At 30.4% G+C, this 26095-nt stretch overlaps 1 protein-coding gene across 2 annotated transcripts; it reads right to left on the reverse strand.

Moving 5' to 3' along the window:
* Positions 1–17650: 17650 nt before the first annotated feature.
* LOC118074716 (probable serine hydrolase) lies at positions 17651–19542 on the reverse strand. 2 transcript variants are annotated; one of them, XM_035096154.1, is made up of 3 exons: positions 19404–19542; positions 18633–18799; positions 17651–18549 (listed from the first exon to the last, which is right to left on the reverse strand). In XM_035096154.1, the coding sequence occupies exons 2-3, from the start codon at positions 18775–18777 to the stop codon at positions 17711–17713; spliced, it is 984 nt and encodes a 327-aa protein (XP_034952045.1). In that variant the 5' UTR covers positions 18778–18799; positions 19404–19542; the 3' UTR covers positions 17651–17710. The 2 variants fall into 2 exon arrangements, with proteins under 2 accessions (XP_034952045.1, XP_034952047.1); XM_035096156.1 differs by lacking the exon at positions 19404–19542 and adding an exon at positions 19044–19265.
* Positions 19543–26095: the final 6553 nt, after the last annotated feature.

Raw genomic sequence — 26095 nt, forward strand, 5'->3', positions numbered from 1 at the left:
TGCTTGCTATGCAAACAAGGCAACTATGCTCTATCGACGTATATCCTTGCACTGAACCAACATATACTTTTGAAAAAAATCATGAAAATTCTTGGCTTAAATGCTTGTGATGCTCTAGAGTACGACAATACGTGAGTGCCAAGTGCCAAGAAAATGTCTTCATTAATTAGAACGTATTTCTCTACAATAGAATATGTAAAGCATTGATTCATGAAGTGAAAACAGTATCTTTTATGCTAAAATCGATGATAAATGTCAAAAGGAAATATTCTAAAATGGTTTGTCATTGTGTTGTAGACTTGGAAATATATTGAAAGAACGCGCTTTCTGGAATATAAAATAAGGCCTCGCATTACAAACGGACTGACCTAATCGAGTCGAGTGAACGCCCGTGGAATTCCGCTCGCTCCATATTTTCCTGTCATGTGGAACGTGTGTCGTTTGTGTCGAGTTTTCGCTTTTAGCATTCGGTGGCTATTGGTAATACCTATAAATGTTTGTTTGTATTTAACTTGCTGAAGATATCAAATTGGGAGATCTTTCAGATTTGAACTTGCTTCATTAGTTTGATTTGGGTATCATCTTAATAATCCTGTTCGGCTACTGGATGTGTATAAAATAGATAAACCGTTCATGGTAGAACGAGTATTGAAGAGAGATGATGGTAATGTTGAATTGAACATTTATCAGTTTAAATTTAAATCATACCTTTGCAAATATTTTCAATTATTATTCCAATCTGTTAATTATAGGTCAAACACTTGATTAAGATAATGATTAAATAATTTTTCGAATTAATCAAATTAATTAAAATAAATTATATTAATAAACATAAATGCAATATAGGAGAATTATTTTAACAATGGGTATTGTTGTTAGAAAATTACCATCAACTTGTTTTTTATGATTGTAATTATTGTTATTTATTATTATTAGTATTTTTGCAATTGTTATTGCAATTAATTGTCAATGTATTTTCACATCTTTAAGGTCAAAAGTTTCATTTACAATCGATAAATAATCATGACATGTAATCTCCGTTGATTGACTTGTTAAAAATAAGTGAATAATTTTTCACCTTAAAGGTCTTCCATGTAGACATCAACATTGGTTATTGTTATACTTATTTATTAGAACGTTGAATAAATTTATGTCTGTAATAGATTGCGAAAAAGATGTTAGCAAGGGTTCGAGAATTAGCAGTAAAAGTAGAGTGAAGACGAGGATATAGAGAGTATCACGACAGTGGGTGCCTATCGGTTGCACGAATAGAAGTCACGAGCAAGCAAGGAATATAAATTTTGACGTTTTCAATGCTCGAATAAGCATCGAAGGCCAAGGGGCCCTTCTTTTTCATAATAGTCTACATATTCCTTCTTAGCAAATGAAACTGTGATTCAGTGAAATTTGATGAATGTCGATCAATATCAGTCATGTCTTGTATCAAAGATATGTTTGAATATTTTCTTACAAATAAATATACGAAAAAACTCATTGATATTTTCATCATATGTCGAAATCAATGATAGGGAGAGAGTCTATGTAACAGAAGAAAAAGTCAAAGTTTGTGTGCACATAAATTGTACGTATACGGAATAATCTATATATCAATAACTTAAAAGATCCCATAAAAAATATATAAGCCCTAAAGACTCCGATATGGACATAAATGAAATAAAATGATATTTTTGATGATAAGAAGTCGGTAGGGAAAGCCGCGTTATTGAGGGGTCAGTGGGCGCGCGAAAGGTGTGGGTGACTCAACTATATATCGTTCTCTGGTTCTTTTGGCCAAATAGCCGAGTACTCCATCAAGTTCTCGTCCGTCTGGGTGATTCTGAAGTAGAGCTTGCCATACGTCACTTTGACCCCATCGTGCTACTTTTATACATCACATATCTCATACCCACTAAAGAAATACTTTTCTCGACACTAGTATAGATCCAATATACCTACACTTCACTTTTTCATTTTATTACATACTTTATTCAGTATCAAAATTCGCATAACTATGATAAGTTTAGATTTCTTTTTTTCTTCTTATTTTCTTACTCGTCACTGTTTTTTCTCATATTTTATCTTCAAAATCATCATTCTTTATGATTCTTCCGTCAACTGACATTTTTGCAGAAGTTGGATTCTTCTTTCTGATGGTTTTGAAAGAATTAACTGATAAAAATAGAAACGAATAATCATGGTGGATGTAGTTGTGTAAATAGCATTGATTGAAATCTCTTTTCCAACTATTGATAATTATATAAAAAGAATTATTTTGATTAATAATGCAAGGAAGTAATCATGTTCATTCACAGAGATTTTACTCATGAATTAATTACAATAATTTTTCCAATTGTGAAGCTGTAGCTGATGATACAATAGCATTAATCATGAAACCATGACAATGCAATTTGCATTCAATTACTTTGATTAGGAAAAAAAAAAAAAATAATTTGTTCGTGTTAAGAATATACTAAAAATTGTAAAAAATTCTGACTGTCATTAGCATTTCCTTTACTTTACATGAAAGGGAAATGAACTACTGGTTAGTAGTAAAAGCTTCTATCCAAGACTCGAACAATGAGTGTGTAAATTATTCAGAAACAACAAATTTATTGCTACTAATAAATTAAAACCAAGAAATAATCCTTTAAGAATATTTTTTTCTCTAGTAAATCAATACTTTTGTTATTTCTATTGATGCTTTTATTTTATTTCACCCATGTAGATACCATGTTTGATTATAATTAACCTAAAAAATATATTTAATAAAAAAACTTTAGACTTGAATCAAATAATTTCATAGTTTTTCATCAGCAGAGTAGTTGAAGGTTTTAGTTTGGTCATGAAGACGTCAAAAGTTCGGAGTTCTAGAAAATTTTTAGGATATTATAATATAAAATTAACAACTGGTTGTAAAATATTGTGAATTCACTTTACTTCTCTAACATCAATCAATGATATGGCAAAGTTAAAAAAAAAACAGATTTAGGTTTACCTTTATTTCAAATAATATACTATCCTAGGATTTTCTAAATAAAATTAAGATAAAAAACGACAATAAGAAGGTTTTCTTATCAAAGCCAGTATAAAAATCTATCTTCAAAGTTCTCAGTCATCCTTAGCTCATAAAAATTTCAAACACTGTCCACCATCAGTGCTACCTTAAAAGCAAAGAGAAAAAATGACACAAGAAAACAAAAAACAAGCATATTCCGTTATTGGCAGTTAGTTGTCTATTCCAGTATTATCTCATCCTCTGTCTTAAGGTAAATGACTTGTCGCAAAATCTAGTGGGAACATTATCCGGTAGTAAGCTTACGTCCGGGCTATGCACCTGCGTGACGGCTATCCTAGTCGTCCGGATTTGGATGGTTATAGCATAAGGAGGAAGCAACGTTTCCTGGTACCTCTACGTTATTGTTGGTAACGAAGAACACGTCGATCTAATGCAGAAACCATGTTGTAGTCATCGACGGGCGTTACTTGTTGTCTCTCTTGACCCCGATAATACTAAGCTTCCTACATCCACACTGCGACTTGTCTCAAGCAACGAACCGAGTGATATGACAGAAAATCCTCAATCACAATACCCATAACCAATCCAAAGTGATGAAAGATCATCGCTCGTTCATCAATGATGAGAGTATCAAGTTCAAAGACTAATTACACTTGTTCAACAGGTTTTATGTGGCTGTCATATACACTAGATGATGATAGATTATCCGAATACGAGTTAATTTTAGTGATTAACTTAATTGAATTATCACAACAATTAGACCAAACTGTAAAAAAAGCGTAAACTGATCAAAGTAGCATGTAGAAGTTAACGTGCAGGTGAAAGTGAAGATGTTGGCATGTGTTTGGTATTTTAGTTATCGCTAGCGGGGATTTAGGTGCTAAATGAATGAGAGGTCAGTCAGGTGCAAGAATATGAATTAGGATGAGCATTGGCTATTTTATCGTGGGTGGCATTCACTTGTCCACGAACCCTCAGGGGCCAGCTGCATTGCAATATTAATTCTTTTGTTCGTTATCCCATCCACCAGGAAATGTATAGCAGGTCATCTATTGCGATTTTATACAACCGGAAGAGTAATATGACTCGAATGGTTGTGTCTAATGACTTTTAATGTTCTGGTCGTTTAAAACGAACGACATTGATACGATATTATGACGCGGAGGGATAGACATGAAGTCAGCATTTTGTGAAAGAGGACAAATTGCCGGTTTCCGTTGGGTCGATTGGCCGAGCAACACTGGAGCGGATGAGGCGTGCCAGCCATTTATGAAGCTGCTACGCCTTGGCGAATCTATTTGGTAAATCCACAAGCATCTAGTTACAACCGTACTTGGAGTCCGTAATTTGATCGTTTATCGGAATTAGTATAGTTGGTGATTATTTATATATAGGAATTCATCTGAACGACTAACATACATTAATACACACCTGTCAACATGATGGAATATACCAGTGTGATATTCCAATAGGCAATGATACTACAAAGTGTATATACCTTTATAGATAGTAACATGAATGTCCAACACTACTGAAAATCCAATGGGGATATAATACAATCGCAACACGTATTGCGCGTGTCTGCAAAAACATATTTTTCATCGCGTTCCCGGAACGCTCTCGCTTATTAAGGATTGGATGGTGCGATGCACCAGACACCCGCATCAATTTCCGAGTAAAGCAAACGTGCGATGAATTACATTGCCCATAAAGACATTCTCCAAGTTTGCAATTTATAACCGTGAAAATAATATTCTCTTGTATACGTATTAACGTCACATATTTTACTATTTTTTTCAATTGATACATACCTTTGTGTTATTCAAACGACTGCTTCGCTAAGGATTCAGGAAAATATTTTCAAGCTCATTCTTGACAAAAAATTTCAAGTTATCTTGACTTTTTATTGAATTATTCTAGACAATGAGAATCCTAATGTCTTTGATTTAAATTGAAGTTAATTTATTTACAGTTTATTTAAACAATGCTATACAAACAAATTGCTTCAACTATTTTTTAAATAGTTATAAAATAAATTCTAAATTGTTGTTGGTGTAAATTAAAAAAAATTATTTATATATTTTATGTAATTAGTCGATTATGACCTAAGTTATTACAAAGAGTTATTAATTCCAGAGAATGTTTTTATTCAATAGAAAAAAATGATTGTTGATAGGGAATAGTTTTTATTAATTGTATGAATATGAGATGTAGTTTATGAATATATTCATTTAAAAGATAATAGACTGTGAGAAAATGAATGAATGTTATTCATAATTAAAAATTTAAAAATTCATAAATTATATTACAATGATTGTAAATAATGTTTTTGATATTTTGATAAGTATCTGAGATAGAGAAATATTTATTTTCGTTATTTTATGAATTTATCTTCACACGATGTGTATATTTTACATCAACACATTTGAAGTTAATTTAATCGGTATTCTCGAACATTAGATCTCCGGTTTTTTATAGCCATAATCGTGACAAAAGGTATTGATGACACTGCCGGCCATTCTCTTAGGTATTATCATATACATATACGTATATATGGTTTCTATTTTCCTGTCGACGATTGCTTTTTTATTCAAATATATTTAACGGAAATCCAAATATCAAATGTCAATTATACTGAGTCTACATAGAAATGTATACATCTGTTCTGAACTTGGACTCATCAATGTTATCGATAAATAGTTTCTTATTTTAAATTTATTTTTTTAATATTAATCAACTCATTAAAGATTATTATTACTCGACAATAATTATCCTGGTCTTGTCGAAATGTCGACAAAAATATTGATTTAAAGGTATGAATGTGTAGATTAGGTAAATAAATTTTTTTTACCTAATAATTAAATTTTTAAAACTAGGCTATTAATTTATAAAATTATTTTTCGTGCTATGTGATATGTTGTTGTTGAAATAGTGAAGTTATAAAAACAATCCCTGCTTAATAACGATTGTAAATGTATAAGTGATCGTCACAATATTGATGATACATTGAAAGAGAAAAAAAATTTTTAATCGCGACATAGTTGTTGACTGGTGTAATTATTTCATCTCTAATAGGAGGTAGGCTTCATCTCAATTGCATCATATCTTGCATCATGATGTTACTGTTGATAATTAATCAAAGCAAGCGTCTGGCTATTTCCGTGGGTGTGCTTTCGCAATTTATAATGGTAATTACTTCTAAATTACATGTATACATAATCATATATCGAAATATGTGCAAATGTAATGGTAGACTTCTCGCGGAAGCAGCACCACAGGAGGTATTTTCGATAGTATCATCTCCTTTTTCTGCATCTCAACGTCACTCGACGCTTATTCCGACGGTGTAATGTGTGTTAATATTGCACTACACCCGCTCACTGCATCGGAATTTAGATATACTTACATGTTGCAAAAGGTGAAAGCTCTTTACCAGCTACTTGCTTGCACGTCCAGTAAAACTTTTCTGTCAGTTTTATCCGTATGTTTTATACATACAGAAGATGCCCCTCGTATAATACTGACATTTATAACGCAGACATATATCTACCCCTTTATTCGTGTAAAGTATCATGAAAGCGCGAGACTCGTGCTCGCGGGCGTTTCGACGCTTATCTAACTGCATGTGAATGTATAATAAGCGACAGGGTTCCGTGCATGCTGTGGTGTAGTGGTTGCCGTAAGAGCCAACCCCCTCAGGGTATGCGTTCAACATGTTTGATCTACGATCTTCCGGTGATCTTTATCCGCGCTTCGTACGCGCTCACTGATCAACTAAATTCTGAACTATGCTATATTTTCTCACAATCATGCTCTGGGATAATTGAGAATGATAAATACATGCGAATCTACTATAAAAATAGAAATAGTATTTTTTTTTTGTTGCCAATTAATTCTTATCAATGTATTAAAATATTTTTTGTTGTGATTGAAAATCGTTTGGGAGGAATAAATTCCCGTAATCTGATTATAAGATTGAATTATTTTGCTATGAGAGAATTTTTTTGATGATTGGGAGGAAAAAAATAATTTTAAAAAACGTGAATTATATTTATGGAATTATTTAAATTGAGGATAGATAAAATTATTCGTTTGTTTTCATTAAAAATAATTAACAAAAGTATATAAATTATGATATAATAATTTGGAATAAAGAAATTGAATATAACGAATAATTATGAAATTGTTTACGGAAGCTTACTATTTTTAGTGCTTTAAGAAATAATTCATAATTAGCAAAAAACAATACTCTATAAGAATACTTGAATATTTGTTTATCAATAAAAAATTATTTAAAAATACTGTTACTAGTAAAAAATTTTTAAATAATTTTACTAAAGTTTCATTTTTAGTCTTCTCATAAATTTTTGAAATAAAAACCAAGACTATGCTATTAACACAGATAAATATCTCATTTTTCGCAATTTGTATTACACATATTTTTTATATGAAATAATGAAAAAATTATAATTCGTAGTAATTATAGCATCTAAATAAAGTTAAAAAAAATTTTAAAACCATGTTATAAAATAATAACTATTTATCATCAATACCAATAACAACACCGATAATTCTCAATTATTCTTAGATTGGAAATCTCGTAGTCGTTTATCTTTTAGCGCATTTGTTTAATGAAAATTATCTTTATTTTCAAGAATTGAATCAACTTTATATTCAAGAGTATTGAAAGTTGATTTACCACTACCAAATGTACGTGATTTGTTTTGACAATAATGTTTACCGAGTTAATAACACGAGTTTATTTTGAGTTACGCGTTTACGACTACAGTCATAACACGCGTACATTCTGAACGAATTAATATACATACTATAGCACTGTCTCTTGTTCGTTCAATGTTGAGTATTTAAACTATTGCTTTCTCATTCCTTCATTTCAATCCTCAGTAAATTTCTCTCTCATATATTCACTCTTCTCGTTGTCTACATCTTGTGTATATGCCTAGAAAGTTTTTAATATAGCTAAACGTCTGTTAAATATCATCCCTCGTGTCATGTCTGGGATATCTGATTTTAGCTAAATGCCAGATGCAGTATCATCATATAATAAGAAGGATTTGAATCGTTTTCCGTAAACGTGAACTATCAAAAATATGTACTTATCTTTCTATCAAGACACTCAAAACCCAAAGAAATAATGAATGACCACATGGTATCTGAAGTGGATATTGCATTGATTTAAATACCAGGTTCTAAAGAGGACTGATCGACTGATTACTGACTATATCACACACAGGACAGCCGAATAGCTGCGCTTTCGGTGCCGATTTAATATTCTAATAGTAACCTGTCAAGTGGACCAAGTCTTATAGTGTTCTCTTCAAATATATATACTCAACTTTATACCACACATCTACCTTCGTGAGAAATAAGGTAAAACCTAGCCTAAATGGTACCTTGAATATTTTTATGATGCTAAAGCCACGGTTATTATATGTCAGGAGGAAACGTGGTTTTTGGCATCATCATAAAACAAAAAAAAAATACGAAGATAATAAAAAATTTGTGGGTATATAATGATTCACATGTGACTGGTTAGTAATAATAATTTTTCTCCGGAACTTGAGGTCATTTGATACTCGTATATATATGTAGACACACGAGGTATCAAGCGGCATATACATTTCAGAAGAAACCATACGTGAGTCGAGTGATGTCAAGAGGAGGCAAACGTCGAGGGTGCAGAGGTCGTCGAGTGTTGAACAATAGAAAAAAGAAGATAAAGAAGAGAAAGTACATATATGAGGGTGAGGAAGGTGAAACGTTTGCGAGAGTAGTAGGAGATGGAAGTGGAGAGGGCATCTGCTTGACAATTAAACGAAGCCTCGGAAGCCAACGAAAGCGACTGGCCACCGAGCAGTCAACAGCTGCGCATCTGAATACTAATTTGAAATGTTTATACAGCCATGGAACACGCGCCCTCAGTATTTGCCCCTGGTTTCGTCTACTATATCTATCGTATGGTGACTGTATGTACATCTCCACCACGAGCACACCCCGCTGCTTCTATATGTCACTTCAAGTACAATTATCACGATGCGTGCAGATACATATATATTATGATGATACGCACAGACATATAAAACGATTCGCTTTGCTCAAATCGTTATTTCCATACCGATTTCACGCTTGTCATTGGCGAAAGGGACGCTTCTAATAAAAACGCGCCCGCGCTCGGGTAAATATTTATGAAGATGTAAGCGTTATTTTGATAAGCGGACACAAATCGAGATGAGCCGGTATAGGAACACACCCCCTTCTTATTCTCGCTTCAGGCGATGTACACACGTATTGGGGGTCCAAAGTGCGAATATAAACGCGTCGACGCGTCTCCCTCGGGATCTTAGCTAAGATCCTACTCCTGTACTCTAATATCAATATTGGGGTGAGCCGAGACAGGGAATGTTATATGCCTTTTATGATGTTATGGGGAGACTTTTCAAGATGATCTTCATTCATATACATAACGCTTATTTATTTATTTAAGACTTTTAGGCTTTTTTAAGCCGTGAACAATTATTTTACATTCACTTGAGCCTATTTCTACTTTTAATTGAGTTTAAACGTTTTTAAAATATTTTAAGATTAATTTAATCAATTTTTTAAAATTTATTTTCAATCATTATAGCACACATTTTATTTATAAAACTATTATAATTCAATTATTGAATCCAACAATTATAAATTAATTTTTTTTTATTTAACAATTACTAATATTTTAATTTTATAAAATTGAGTTATATAGACATATTATTGATAATAATCAAATATTAAATTAAACTGACTCTGTTAAATTGCAAATCAGTGACTATTTATTGATTTCCAGTATCAAGTTGATCAGTAATTCAGTTTAAAAAGTAATTTAAATATTTTATTTAATTATTTAAGCATTAGTTAAGGAGTGTCTTTCTAAAAATGTTCTTTCTTTATTATTTTCTATAATAAAAATAAATCCTAATAAATTCTATAAAAATCTCATTAGATTCAATTATATTCACCCATTTAAACTGTTCAATTTTACAAATATAATCTCCAAAATAATATTATAACAGTATCAGCATAAAAAATTGTTTTCATTTAATGAGCTTACGCCACTCTCTCATCACCTTACCGATAGAAGATTGAAAAATTAAATTATTATAAGGATTCAAAGCGCTTAGAAAATCCGTCAGCCGAGTGACAAATGTGTTTTAATAAATTTAAAGCGGATCAATAGTTTATGCACGCAGAATCGTGGATTTGTCTCGGTAAGCTGAGAATGTCCACGTGCAAGGCGCAAAGAGGGATGATGGAGTTTGCGCATCATTATGTCTCTGTCTTGCTTTCATTCTTTAGCATATGTTGATTTGGTACATTCGAATGTGAAGTTGAAAATATCAGATGAAGAAGAGAGGAGAATATAGCGTAGGTACGAGCCCCTTTTTTCATAGTCTACCCTATCAGCAAAACTACCCCCGTTTGACCAGAAATGGCATGCGTGAGGTGGCTAACTAGCACGTGTGCGCCCGTTCTCTCTCACCCTCGTTCTTTCAATTTGTGTAAGGTGCCACACCGCGATCATTGTGTTTTACACTAGTAGCACCACTTCGTTACCACTGTATCCACCTTCATTCCTCCCTTCTACTTTTTTCTCTACCTTCCATCTCTATGTATGTCGCCGAATTACCTTTATTCATTCAATTCATTTCGAACAACATTAAAATTTATACTCAGCCAATCGCTTTGGTCCTAAATTGAAAGGGATATTTTTTATTGAGCAATAAATTGATTAGAGATAATGAAATAAATATATATTGATAGTTTTGACGCAATGACATTTGCGATACGATGCGTGTCAATTTGAAGATCGGTAGTAAACGATGAAGAAAAGTACTTTACGAGCAATTAACAACGTCCAATTTGGCTGGGAGTTACAAGCGTTATCCATTACCGTTATTCAATGGACGACACGCACGTTAGATGCTCTCCGGATGTATCTTAAGTACTATTTCTTTTATTTGAGAAAAAAAAAAGAAATCAAGGAAAAAATGAAAGATGTTGGGGATGATGATTGGATCTCTAATGCAACGATGACGAACTGATCGAAATATTGGATTAAATATTAATGAAAAAAAAGAATAAAGCGATTTAACTTGAGAGATAATGCAGTTGATTGAAAGTTCCGGGTATTATATCGATCGACTTGAGTAGTATCTGGCAATGCGCAAAGTTGCCAAGTTGTGTTTTTCCTGATACTGGCCATCAATCAATCACTCTCATGATCGGCGGCCTAGTGACGTGTGCATAATGTTGCTATTGACCATCAATAATGGTCGATGACTTTTTTTTTCGTACGTATCAGAATGATTTATAGATTGATGGGACTTGTCTTACCCGCTGGGACGAACGATCGGGTACGAAAAGTTGTCTGGTATGTCCGGTGACTGACAAATAATAAAAATATCCACGTGACTTGGTCGCGGAGTAATTGTATAGTCCATCCGGGACTTTGAAATTCAACGATTTTATTACCCAACCATCAACAACTCCTGAATTACTAACGATTTTTCATCAATTTTATCGGTATTAAGTCGACCATCATAATCACCAAGTCTTCTGTGATAAATAAAACAAGAGGCTCGAGTAAAAAACTTCAAGTCAACTGCAAACGAGACTCATGAAAACATTATTCTTTAATTGATGAAAAAAACGGAGCAAATGCTCACAAATATCAAAAAATTACTTATTTTTTGCTTCAAAGTTAATTGAAGAAAGGTTAATACAAAAAATGTCGAAGATTTTTATTGATTTGAACGTTGAATTTTGTTTTTTTTTTTTGAAATAACTATTTACATCTCGACGAAATAAAGGCTCTAATATTCGAACAATAAAATTTTTCCAGTCTAAACAAAAAATATACACTAGCTGAATAATAATTGTAAACTTCAAAATCAAATAAAGACCTTTTTGTTTGAATAACAAAAAAATACCTATATTGCTTTTTTCAAAAAAGTCGAAAAATTCCAGTGCATTCGAGCTAAATGAAAATCTTTGACTTCAAAATGAAAAAATTTCTGTGACAAATCGAAATGTTCAAATTTTCAGTTTATCTTTTATTTTTATTTTTTTTCTAGTTCTAGTCAATGTAAAACAGGATTACTATATTGACTGTTATAAACTATTTAATGCTCAAGAGTACAATAAAATATTAAATTTATTTTCTATATGCATGTATGGTAATTACGATTAAACTATTTATTATTAATCGTTGCATTCAAATGTGAAAGATGTTGAGAAGATCCGAGCCAATTCGATAGTTGTTAAGTGGAAAAAAAAAACATTCCCTCACTTATTTCAATTACAAGTTTATCTATACATGCAGCAATACTCGACTTTATTCTGCAGATAGGTACACAGATGCAAACGATTTGTCGATCGTTTCTATTTCGTTGCGATTTCCACGTTCAAATCTCTTTATCGATATAGCTGAATGACGAGGGGATAACCTGTGAGTCCAATTGCGCTCGCCATTCCGATCATCAATGCATGCATTTGTGAAAGGCCTCGCGGGTCTTTTCATCTCAGTGGTATAGGAATAAAAATGAGTAAAATAACAAGAATAAAAAAAAAGTGAGCGTTAAAAAAGTGAGAAATCAGCGATATTTTGCTCGATAAAAATAAAACGTTTGACCTCTTCTATATACTTTCAGATACTTTGGTATCAATACCTAGCATATTGATACAAAAATATATTGAAGGGATGAGTAAGTAAATGGCTACCGCACACGGTTTAGTCGTTCAACCTATAGAGGGTGGTTATGGTTTTACTTAGTAGATATATGAACTACGTTCACTACTCTAGTGGTAGTAGACTAATAACGCACTGGACTTTTACGAGGTCTCCTTTATGGACGTTATGAGACTGCAGTACGTTTTTTTTTCTCTTTTTTACGGATTATTACAACTCTATATATTTAAGTACTGCACTTATCAAGTATCAAAAAAGCTGATAATTCCTTTCTGGTTTTCGCTTCATGCCTATTTGAAAACTCAGTCATTTACAACTTCTATAGGCTTTTCTATTCGACTTTTTATTCTTTAAAATCAATTTACATTGGTTTAATTATTTCTTTCAATAACAAGCTGAATAATATGATTAATAATCGTTGTTTTTTAAATTTTTATTGACAATTAAATTCTGAACAATTGTTTTATTTAAATTGTAAAAAATGATTGTTTTTTTGATTTCAATAATTCTTTGTTATATGAAATGAATATTTGATAAAATTTTGGAGAATAATTGAATCTAAAGATAGGAAAATAGAAGTGAGTGAATAGAGCATACAAATTTATTAAGATTCATTGGGTATATGTTCAACAAAAGGCTCATAAATATTAAAAGCAGGTAAATGCCATTACTTATTCGACAATAAATGATTTCCTTAGTTTATAAGAATCTACAATTGGAGATAAATAAATTTTTGACAAAATTAAAACAATAGAATTTTAAATCAACTCCTTGATCGTTGGCAGTTTGACTCTTCTACTATAGTCACCGCATTCGCGTAAACAGTTAATCTAAATCCAGAGCAAACAACGACGTAATGTTATGCGGCGCGCAAAACTCATTATACTTGTAAACCAGTACGGTCTTCAAGTACCACAGCTCAAACGTATATGTATAGATATATTTATATATTTACTCAAGTCCCTTATACTTCAGTGAATATTCGATGGCGTCCCATAGTCCATAGCCATGATTCCTTTATACAACCCCCTATGTCACTTGAGCGATATCCTTTCACCTTCTTCTGCTCTCTGAGTCTCTTTATACACAGCACAAACGCTCATAGGATTCAGACCGACTCGAGCAGGATTTACACGCGGTCGACGCCCGGTACGCTCATTTATTTTGCTCCTTTTTTTTTTTTTATATTGTAGAACAATGCCTAAAGATTTAACGCGGATAAATGCATTTTTACTAGACATGCTTTTATCTTTATTTTCCACTCTAGCAGTTATAGTTTCTATTTCACAAAAAATACATTACAACCGTGGTGTATTTGTGTATATATATCTCGCCTAACCAATTCCTCTTTGTCTCTACTTTGTTAGACACCCGACCCTTGATACCACTGCAACTCCTTGATTTATTTTATATACGAGAAATTAGCAAAGCTAATTTGCAACATTTTAAATGCTCTTATTTATACGTTATATACCTAAATAATAGAATTTATTTTTGTTATCAATAATTAGTAAAAAAAATTATTTGAAAAATAATTATCTTAGAAAAAAACATTTATTTTTATTATTTATTACATAGTTCTTATTTTAAAACTTTTAATTCTTATTTCTAATAGACCAATAGACAGAGATGAAAGGATTATCGATTAAAGATCAATGATCATTTAACAATTTAGAGCCGCAATCATAGCTAATGATTGCATGTACTGCTTTCCTTGAATTTTATTACCATTCATTCTTAACTTTGCTCAAAATATATTTCATAATTATTTGAAAAAATTAAAATAGATACATACATTGCACAAAAAAATAATAAATTTTCTTTGATTTTATTCCTGAATATTTACTATAAATATTTTTGAATTTATTAATATAATTTTCTCAGATAAAAAGGCATAAAAATAAGATAAGACTATTTTCGATTAAAAATTTAAATTATTATCATTATTATTTTTTTCTTTATTTTGTATTTTTTAAATTTATTTATTTCCCGTTGTACTTATCAGATATTGAATGATAGTAGTTTCCACTAAAAATAGAGTCCCATTTTCTTGAAATCTCTAAAATTCAAGAAATTATAATATCAGATGATTTTAACCTCTGGAGAAATAATACATCCCCAAAATCAAATATCAAGTATACTATTATTACTATCATTTGTATTTATAAGATCTGTATCACTAAGTGACGGCGTGCGACGTGGTCAAGGCCTAACATGTCCGGTCTCCACCGTTGACCTAAGAATATATGAATGCATCTGCCCAATTCCGGCTCGACCACTACATCACTTATATGTTTCATTCTATATCGCCTTACACAATATATATATTCTTATACGTTTTATACATTTTTTATTCGCCTTCTATATCGCTATACAGCTGGCATAAAGACAAACGATTTCTATGAATATAAAATACTCACAATTACCTATATACTCGCACGACAAAACAAACGATATATATTACAAATTCGATTCACACTGCCCGCATCTTGACAAAACAATATAATAATTACACATCACTAAATCGTCGAACGGTTATTCATATAGGGGCACCGGCAACTTTTTAACATACTTCTTGTGTGGTTTCATAAAATAAGCAAACTTTAGATCCATTTTTTATTGACACATTAATTTTTTTATCCTCACTATCATAAGGAATGTTAAACAATAAAAATTTGTAATGATTGCATTCCAATCTAAAAAACTAATTAACATTCTTTTCTCCTTAAAATGAACGTGGAATATTTTTGAACATAAATATTTAATCAATTTGACTTTCCTCGATGATTTTTAATGATTTACACGTAACTAGATGTTTTTTTTTTTATCTATTTATTTAATTAAAATTTATGTTTTTAATAAATTGTAAAATTTTTTAATTCAATTTTTTTTTACATCAATCAAGTAATTGATTATTATTAAATTATTTATTGACATCTGCTATTTTAGGTGAGAATTATCCAGACGAATTACAACAGCTGACATCGAATTAAATTAAATAATAAGTTTCATGTTAAACAATAAAAATAAAAATTACTGTGCCTAGTAGCAAACGAAATAATTCATACATTTTATTAAAGCCATTTATCAAGGAGCCCACATTGCTTATATAAAATAAATTTAAAGAAGTATTTATGTGGCATGAAATTTCCATATTTATCCTGGCTATAATAATAATAATGACATTTGAATAAAATCGTGTGATATAAGATGGAAATGTTTTTATTCATTTATCCCGATTATTATAAATTATAATGCTGATTGGACGTTATTACCAATTTAAAACGATAATAATATTAAAGAATGGATGTTATGTAAGCATCATTGAAAAATATTATTTGCTTATCTGATAATAGTATTAATGATATTAATGAGCGGATGAGTAATCAGTGTAAGGAAAAAATACGAAGTAAAAGAAAACGAATAGGCAACAATTAGTTACCCCTGCAGAGTGTCCACGCGTCATTACAATAAATCTCGAGCCAAGTTGACTCAATTTTCATTGCAAGGAGTACGGAAATGGTCCTGTCATAACAGAAGCCGCGTGTCACGTGTTCGCGCCCCCTGTTTTGTTGCTTTCATAACCCTAGTGAGACCCTTATTTTGATGCTCGAATATAAATATATATTTACGATTATTAATCTTGGATTGAAGAAAAGGGTCAATCTGGCTTTTATATCAATTGATGAAAAGAAAAAATTCCTTCAAAAATGTTTTAAATAAAAAATTTTCTATTGACTTTTATTAAAAATTATTTTTTATTGTCATTCTTTTTCCAATAGTTTAATTTAGATTTATACTAGAAAATATTTTGTGAATCAACGTGCAAAAACTAGTAGATTTAAATATAGAAAGAGATTCTTGACGTTTAGAGAGAATTCCTGCATTTGTTGAATCGTTAATTGATTTAAAACTTTTGTAAACATTTTTTTTTAATTTAACTTAATTTAATGATCGTAATTTTTCAATTGAAAAACAATAAAACTTTGAATAATAGATAAGATTATTTTTAGAATTATCTTGAGTAACTTTAATTATTTAATAAAACGAAAAGTTCAATGACCCGTTTTTTTTACGTCAATCTCATTGTTTCTGCTAATTGGATCATTCAATCAGCGTGTATCATTCAGATTTATAGATGAATCCATAAATGATATTACTCCACCAAATAAATGACCTATTAATTTTAATTTAGTGATTTTAAAATATTCTTTAACTCGATATAACACATGGATACTAGAAAGTACAGTGTCTTGCATGCCACGTGGAAACGAGTTTGATAATCCATGCCCAGGAAGATCGAATGCAAATAAAGATACATTTTTGGGTAATCTCGTGGACAGTGGATCAAAAAGAAGAAGCATTATCTCGTCTTCTATGAATGGAAATGATTGGTTGTATATCTGGAGGACCCTAATATTTATCTAATAACAGATTTGGGTGTAGTATTAATATGCCATTTATGTAATAATTCCTTGACTGGAAAATGCGTTTATAATATTTCAAGAACATTCTATTGCTTGAAACTGAAATTGTAAATTTCGATAAAACTATTCCTAATTTTTAATGACAAGCTACGGAATACCTAGAGCTACTAGCTCATATTAAGATCAAGAATCTATGGAGTTTTAATGTATTCGGTTTTTGTTCCGTAACTGCTTAGAAATTCTGGGTCAGAGCATTACCAAACATTACCAATAAAAAATACATACTCCTAAAGTTGATTTTAATTAGAGCCAGATAATGAAATTATTTAACTAATTATTAATAACATAATATTCTTCATTATAACTATTATGATATAATTATTGAACAAAAAAGCTGATACTATTTTTATAATTTCGATTTGTTGAATATGTTTTTAATGGCAGATAATAACAAAATGTTTCTAAGTCAAAAAATCATTTTATTGATGTAGTTTTTTTATAAAATTAATGTATTTAAATTATTCAATCAACATGTTTTAAGATAAATGGATTTATAATTGCGGCAACTTTTTTAGGATTGCCCATATGAAAATGGTGAGTACCAGCTACTGAATGATGTTGAAAATCTTCTGAATGTTTTTCAATTACTTCGAGGACTTCGTAATAACGTTCCATATTATCGATTCGATTAAACTGATCGCCTTTAATAAACAGAAATGGACAATGAAATTGTTTGGCGAATATTTTCATTTGATCTACAGTAGAAGACAAATCAAATGGAAGAAATTTTACTCTTGGATCCTCATTGAAGTATAATGAGCCATCGGGTTTCTTTGTCATTCCTCTTTCCATTAATATTTGACTCGTCGCTACGTCTAATGAATTTTTTGAAATCGCAATCATTTTTTTGATGGCATTTTCATAAGAATATTTTGCTGGTGGATCGGGTGATTTTTCATTTTTAAAGAAAGCTTCTCGATATCTAAGAGACATAGGTAAAAGAGCTGAAGCTATATATGTTATTGGTTTATAATTATCAAGGGCTACGATGTATTTTACATCATTCGGATATATAGATGTGTACAGAAATGATGTTATTCCTCCCAATGAATGTCCCATTAATTTGAGCTTATTAATTTTGAAATGTTCTCTAACTCTGTCAAATATTTGAACAATAAAAAGTGCTGTGTATTGCATGCCGCGTGGAATCCAGCTAGATAATCCATGTCCTGGAAGATCTACTGCGAATAAGGATACATTTTCAGGTAATCTTATGGCTATTGGATCAAAAGAACAAGCATTGTCACGACCTCCATGAATAGCAATGATTGGTTGTACATCTTGAGGACCCCAATATTTACCTGACGATGACATATGAGTTTACTTAATAAAGTGGCCAAACCTTCCTACATTTTAGAACGTGTGATGTTTATTTATTACTTACCACATATTTTACCCCATGGTACTTTTATTTCGACCTCTTCAAATTTACCATTATTTGTAGCTTCACTTCCAACATTTCTCACTGAACTTATTGTTTTTAATTTACTCAATTTTTGGACAGTGTATCGACAGTATTTTAAAAACATTCTTTTTTTCAATGGGTAGAATCTAGAATTCAATTTTAAATTAAATTTTTATAAATATCAATTATCATTCAGAACATTCGTGTTGTGGGTCTATTTTTCAAATGTATGAACCAGTCTTTTTCTATATCTCAAGAAGTATTAGCTCCACGTTAATTTTTCATAAGACTTTTTTCGTAAATTTCAATAAAGAACAAATCTCTTAATATACAACATCTACATAAAACTAATGCTTTATAATGTATTTCGAAAAAATTGATGTTTTTGACCTTTAATCGTTGCTTTTTTTCAACGTCTATACGATTTCGTATTGAAGTTTGGATGCATAACAATATTTTTGATACTTAAATGACCGATATCCTAAAAAATAAATCTTTATCTGAAACAAGACACTTCTTGACCTTGACTGTTGGACAATAATTCCACTCTCGATTTCAAAAAGTATACATTCCTAATATAATTCACGTATGCCTGATCTACCTCAATTTTTTATTTTTTTTTACTAAAATTAGTGCTGATTTTCAGTTCATGTCACAATTATGTTTTATCTAACTACTTTCAAGTATTATCAATACAATATTATTATTGTTTTTTGAAAATTATTACTAATACTATTTTTGTTTACTTACACTCTATTCAATGATTAACACAAAAAGATTGACACTATTCAACAATAAGTTCAAAGTCCATTCGCATGTGAGTCTATTCAATGAACTTTACATAAACTTTCTTGGATCAGGGCACTCACTCAAACTTCGTACAGCCTTATTCATTCCGTTCTTCAGCTTGGAAGTCCCAATCCAAGTCTCTGGCTAAAAGAACGGCCAATAAACACGGCTGTTTGGATTACTGACCTAATCACGGTGTAATGCAAGGCCTATACAGCAGGTATCACGTCCCTGACTTTTCACTAATAGTCAGAATCAACAAGTTCGTTCAGGAGATTTTTGCATATTAAGTTTTGATCATTGTTTTAATCGAAATAATAACAATCAGTATTGATTGATTTCTATTAATCAATGTGTTGATCATAAAGTCTTTTAGTGAACAAAATCAAAACTGTTAGAAAAACGAAGAATATGATTAATTGTATTAATAATCATCTCGTACATATAACACGTGGCGACTAAACGTGAATTTTTAATTAAATCAACTGCTTTAGATTGATTCACAAAAAGTGTTGATTCGCAAATTTAACTTTTTGTTTTAAAAAGATTTTTGAAAACTCTTGGATTGACTATGATGTGTCGAAATACTTTATTTCTTTTTAGTTATTAATGATTTGGTCAATAAATGTTGATAGATTCTTACTTGTTTTTCATGTTAATCCTCCTGTTTAACACATAATGTTTTTTCTGTTCTGTAGGGAATTATAATTAATTAAGAAGTCTTGTAGTTGTTTCATACACATTTTCAAATTCATTGAAGTCTATTATTTATTTATGATATTGTATTTTGAATTTGTATATTTCTAATTACTGCAATCCATTTCAATTTGCAGTGTATACATCATACAAAGAATGTATAGTCGATTGAACAAATCTAGAAGAATTAAAATACCAGATGTTATTGAAATAAATCTATAAAGTATGAGCGATCACTAATTTTTAATTAATTGTCAGTTTTTTATTTGATTTTTCAACAAAATAATAATACAAATTACATTTTCGTTCGTAAAAGTTTTATTGTTGTTTGCATTAATTTATTTTAGATCGTTCAATCAGCATGTTTCAGTATAAATGGATTAATGATGCTGGCAACAACTTTAGGATTATTCATATAAAGATGATGAGTACCAAACACGGTGTAATGTTTAAAGTCTTCAGATCGCTCTTCAATTACTTTGAGGACTTTATTCTAGAACTGAAGAATCGTTAAATCGTAATTATTACTTAATTTCATCGATATTTATATACTTAGTTATTATACAGTATTTTATAGATCATAATTCCGTTTATACATAATCATAGAATATTCTTAAAATCATTTTGATTGATTTTTTTTATAACATTGAGCCCTTATCAATGGGCTTTTTAACGCACAAAGTAATTTTATTCACGCTTAATCCTTATCACTAAAATTATTACTCATATATATCCCACGATGAAAATATCTCGCAAAAATAATAAGACTGAAAATATTCTCAAGGGTCATTAACTTAATGCCATATCCATCGTTGGTACCATAAAAACAAAATTGATATGGCAGTAAAATTCCAAAATGCATACTTGAGTTTTCTTAAAAATCTATTTTTAAATTAATATGTCCTCTAATAAAATAAAAGATAATCTTAATAGGCACATAAACTTAGACGGACTTAGTAATAATATAACAAGTTACCGATTTTTATCGATAAAAAAAAATTGCTTAGTTAGTTGTCAGCCACTGATCAGGAGAAGCAAATAATTACCAAAATAATTGAACCTAAATTGAACCTAGATAATGTTGATTTATTTAATGAAAAGAATCGGAAATATTCACAATAAAATATTTGATTGTATCTAGCGAAATTTTTTAATACAATAGAAATGCATTTTTTCAATGTATTTTTTTTTTCAGTGTACTTATTAAATTCAAAGAGGAATCTATAGAAAGAATTAACTACCTAATTAGGACCTAACAAAAATTGCTACTCAGAAAAAAAATATTCCAAATAAAATGAATTATTTAGTCAAAGATGAATGAAATTTATCGAGTAAATAATAACGTAAGATAGAGGTGATATTTAAGGATGAAATGATTTACAATGTCAACATTGACAAAAGTCAATGGAGTGACACGATGGAACGGAAGTCCAAGCCTCTTGACTTAAGGTCCGGGGATGAGAAACTAAATTTGGACGATTTCGTGCAGCATATAGTGTCTCCGGCACATAGTTAATGACTGAGCGATCGTGAATGGTTGGCTGTCGAGCGACGAGGATGACGCGTGCACGTCGTAGATCTATAGTCTCCCTTTCGATTCTCATTGTCGTTCGTTCGTCGTCGCTCTCGACTTTCATGCATGTGTGTATGTGTTTGTCCGACTGTCTCCGCTCAGGAAACGTTAACGCTACTCGCAACGACATCCGCGCGGGGTCCAATCAATCGTTTCAATTCTAAATAGTCAGTAAATCAGCAAACACCCGAGGAAATTTAAGAGATACAGTAAATTATCTCCACTCAGTTGTGAAACATTTGCTGAAATATAAGAATAAATTCATCTTAGAAATTTTCTCGACTTTTGTTAAATTATATTCAAAAGTCTCGAATGACATCTGTGTCAATATATAAGTGTATGATTGAGTAATTCTCAAGAGATACTGCTGCAGAATGGACCATTGGAGTAACCCTTAGGGAATTACTCATTCAATCATCGATTTTATTTAGTTAATAAAACGATTATCTCCTCCTTTTTTCTCGCCCTCTCTTTTTTTCGATATGCTCAATGTTCATCATCGTATTTGTCACACTGTTGTAAATTCACCCTCATCGTGAGCGCTCGACCAAAAATGTAATTTACATCCTTTTATGTTGACGAAATTGAAATATTTTCGAATTAATTCGATCACTTGGGGATTATGACCATGCTAGGTATTAACATCGTTTGACTCTAAGGATAATTTCTAAAAAATATTGTCTTAGCTCTTTTTATTATATATTCTATAAAAAAATAATGATTGTAATAAATCATTGTGTCATGAAATAAATTTTCTGTTAATAAAACTAAAAGATCTTGGCACCAAGTTTTTTTTTTTTGATTCCATTGATTACTTTTGACTTTTAAATTAAAAACTATCTCACTAAATTTTCTCTAATACAATTTAATAAATTCATTAAACTCAATTGTTACAATCCAAACTAAAGAAAAAGAAGCTATTTAAAAAAACACTTCAACTTAATCAATCGATTAATCTAATAATTCTAAAATACTAAATAAAAAGTTACTGATACACTTTTAAGACTTATAAAACTCCATTACTCCTCGCAGTATTTTTTATATCCCAACAAAAGTAATAATTGATAGTAATAAGTTAAGTTGATTACAAGATAAGTAATTTGTGAGTGGCAATAATTAAAAATTAATTAAAAGTCTTTGCAAACTTATAACGTCGACGTTCAATAAAATTTGCGTTAGTTGCTCCGATTTCTGTATTCAATTAATTCTCTTAAAAATTTGTCGCTCGCATTAAATCTCGTTGGATTAGAGGCAATCTCGTTTTAGTCTTTTCTCCCCCAATAGCTTGGTAGCTTTTATAGTACGCAGCTCAGTTTTCTGCTCTCCCGTTCTCTTTCACCTCTAAGCTATCATCGGACGCGTTCTAAAGTAAAACTCGGAGATACACCGTGCTATTTACTCTACACCCAGTTCCATAGCAATTTATTAGTTTTAATAGAAGCTACCAAGTCTTGGAATAAATATTCATGCTGAGATGTGTCGTATGGTACGTGGCCGATACTCTGAATTTGCCAAGGGGACAAATGCAAAGGGCCATTAGTGAGATTGCTTGTAGTCCTGCTTTTATAAACTTGCTTCAATCAAGCCAAAAAATTCGACCAAATGTAGCATATGAGCATCAGATTTCATCCCTCAAATAATTTTGATTGATACAAAAGATTTTTTAATGATAGACCATTTTGAAAAGTCTTTTTACTTTCCATCAAGAGATTATCATTTTTTTTTCCATCCAACTTTAATTATCACGTTGCAACAAGACAATATGACTCAAGTTTATATAAATTAAATGTCGTAAGAAGATAACTTAATAATTGTTGGAAGCCGTAATATTATATCTTCGGACAGTAATGACAGGGTGCGCCGAGATATGCCTGTGGCTGTGGATCGATAAAGCTTTAGATTGCTAGAAAGATAGTCTCTAAGGCTGAGTTTCATTTCTCTAAAAGACAACGACAGCGTGAAAGTTATTATTAACAATCTTCATTGCAGACTAACGATAAAAATGACTTTAACTTTTTTGACTCAAAAAGTAAAATTTTATTATCTGATTGCATTAAATAATGATCAACAATGTCATTAAAAAATTAATTCCCATAATACCTACAATTAATTTGTAATTCTATATAGCAAATAGTTTTCCTATAAGTCGTTAAAATTTTTTTGATTAAGAATTCATTATAAAATTCAATAAAAGTAATATTAAATTTCAGATAAATTAGCAGTTGTTGAACATGTTTACCATTAATGTACATATTGTGCTAATCAATATTATGAAATAGATTGTAAATAATTATATTCCATGGATTATAAATGTAATATGCTTGACGATTAATGTACGTCCAGTTATATTATAGTTTGTTGTTGAAGTAGAACTTATTCAGAAGTCAGATCTTTCAGCCTCTACTACTGGCGTTTAAAACCACCAACAAGTCGATTACTCACCAACATTGATTCGAAATACGACTCGTTTATAGTTACCTCCAAGTATATTCTGTTTTATTAACAGTTTTTGCGAGATATTATCTTACATCATACAAACTCAAGTTGCTCTAGCCTTATAAAATAGAATAAATATATCTAGAGAATTTTTCCATAATTGATATCATCATCTCATAAATATAATCATTAGATTATTAATATTATTAAATGAACATGACGATAATTTTGTAATTCAGTATACAGATTATTTTGCTGAGAATAATCACATTGATTAAATCATTGGGCATAAATCGAAGAAAACTAGCGGATGTACAATGTTGGTATAACGGCCGTTGTAAAATTAACCTTGATTTACCTGGTGTATGTATTGCAAGAGACTTGCAGTACATTGAGCTAAGGTTATATAGCAACACCGTAATCATATACTCTCCCAGCTCACATAGTCGGCGGCGACAATAATCGTTTTATGCGGCAATATCAGCCGATGTGAGATAGCAGTGCCAGACAAGAATCGATTGCCTCTGTGTTATACCTTATACGCGACTTTTGTTATTTTTGCACACATTTTCCAGAGGTAAACATACGGATATATTATAGTAAATGCGACAGGTAGCTTTCGCCAATCGCCAGCCAAGTGCCAATGTTAAGGAGAGTCGTGGAAAATGAAAAATAGAATAAAATCAAGAGAATGCGCTCTCAGAATTACAGTTTTAATCAATGATTATCACACTTAAGTGGATGTTTTTTTTTCTACTTTGTTTTTGTGGATTTGGTGAATTATTATTTTTACATGCCGTGTAAAATTCTCAGGAGGTTAAATGATTCATTTAATCAATGTTTTATACAGAAAGTTATATCTGATTTCAGTCTTGAATTTTATCCATTTTATCATGACATTAATAGTCATTTAAATATGATTTTATTTGTTAGATTATGAAAATATTTAATTAGAACAAAGTGAATGGAAAAAAATTTTTTTTTTCATGTGAATTGTTTAAAGAAAAATTGTACATAAAAAATAATAGTAAAAAAAGAATGTATAAAAGTAAAAAAAAATAACTTGTTTTTGTTAAAACTAAAATAAAAGGAAGGGTCTATCAACCAGTGTGATTAATTATCATTCAAGATAGAACATTTTTTTATCAAACTACACTAATAAACAGCCATCACCTCTTTAACATTCCATGTATGTAGATAGAATACGTATGCATATAATCTACCTATGTTCCGTTATGATATTACCTGACGATTATGTAAAAAGAAATATGAAGTATACATTCCCATGTACGTGAATGTACGTAAGTATGCATTGTAATCAAATGACTAAAATGTTTTTTATAAAACAAAGTATTTATCCATATAGACAAATGTACAGATGTACAGTTGTATGTATGTATTAAAATAAAGTGACATAAAGTCAGTCAGCTATTTAAAACAAACTCTGAGCTTTATTAATTTGTCTGCACTTCTAACAGCTGGACCATTTTACTCAACATAATTCAAAAAAATCTGACTTGCATTGTAAAAAACCTTTTTATTTGCAATTGCAGCTTTTAGCTCGATTACTCACTCACTATTAAGTTAGAATTTTATTTAGAAAAATAGATTTACTGTACAATACGTAATGAGTATTTTTAGTTTTTATTTAAACATCTATTTTGCCATACTATTTTCCAAATACAGAATAATTTTTCAAAAGCTTTTTTCGTTGTTTTTTTTTTTTTTTCAATTTCAAAATTATATCTTTTTATTTTATTTAAAAAATATATTTGACAATAGATATATACTATGTAAAATATTCAAATAAAGAAAACTTTGAATTAAAATATTTAAAAAAATTGATATAATTGAAAAATAGTATTACTATTATTATTAAAAAAAAAAAAAATTAATAAATAAACCTCAAATATGTGAGAATGTCAATTCTTTTGTTCACTTTTTGGTC

This window comes from Chelonus insularis, unplaced genomic scaffold (assembly GCF_013357705.1).
Source record: "Chelonus insularis isolate UGA/USDA-ARS -01 unplaced genomic scaffold, ASM1335770v1 contig_139_pilon, whole genome shotgun sequence".
NCBI classification, from domain to species: domain Eukaryota; kingdom Metazoa; phylum Arthropoda; class Insecta; order Hymenoptera; family Braconidae; genus Chelonus; species Chelonus insularis.

Coding starts and splice junctions, on each gene's coding strand:
- LOC118074716 (XM_035096154.1), bottom strand. CDS start 18,777: ATGTTTTTAAAATACTGTCGATACACTGTCCAAAAATTGAGTAAATTA. Junction 18,550..18,632: donor ACCATGGGGTAAAATATGTG/GTAAGTAATAAA, acceptor TGTCATCGTCAG/GTAAATATTGGGGTCCTCAA.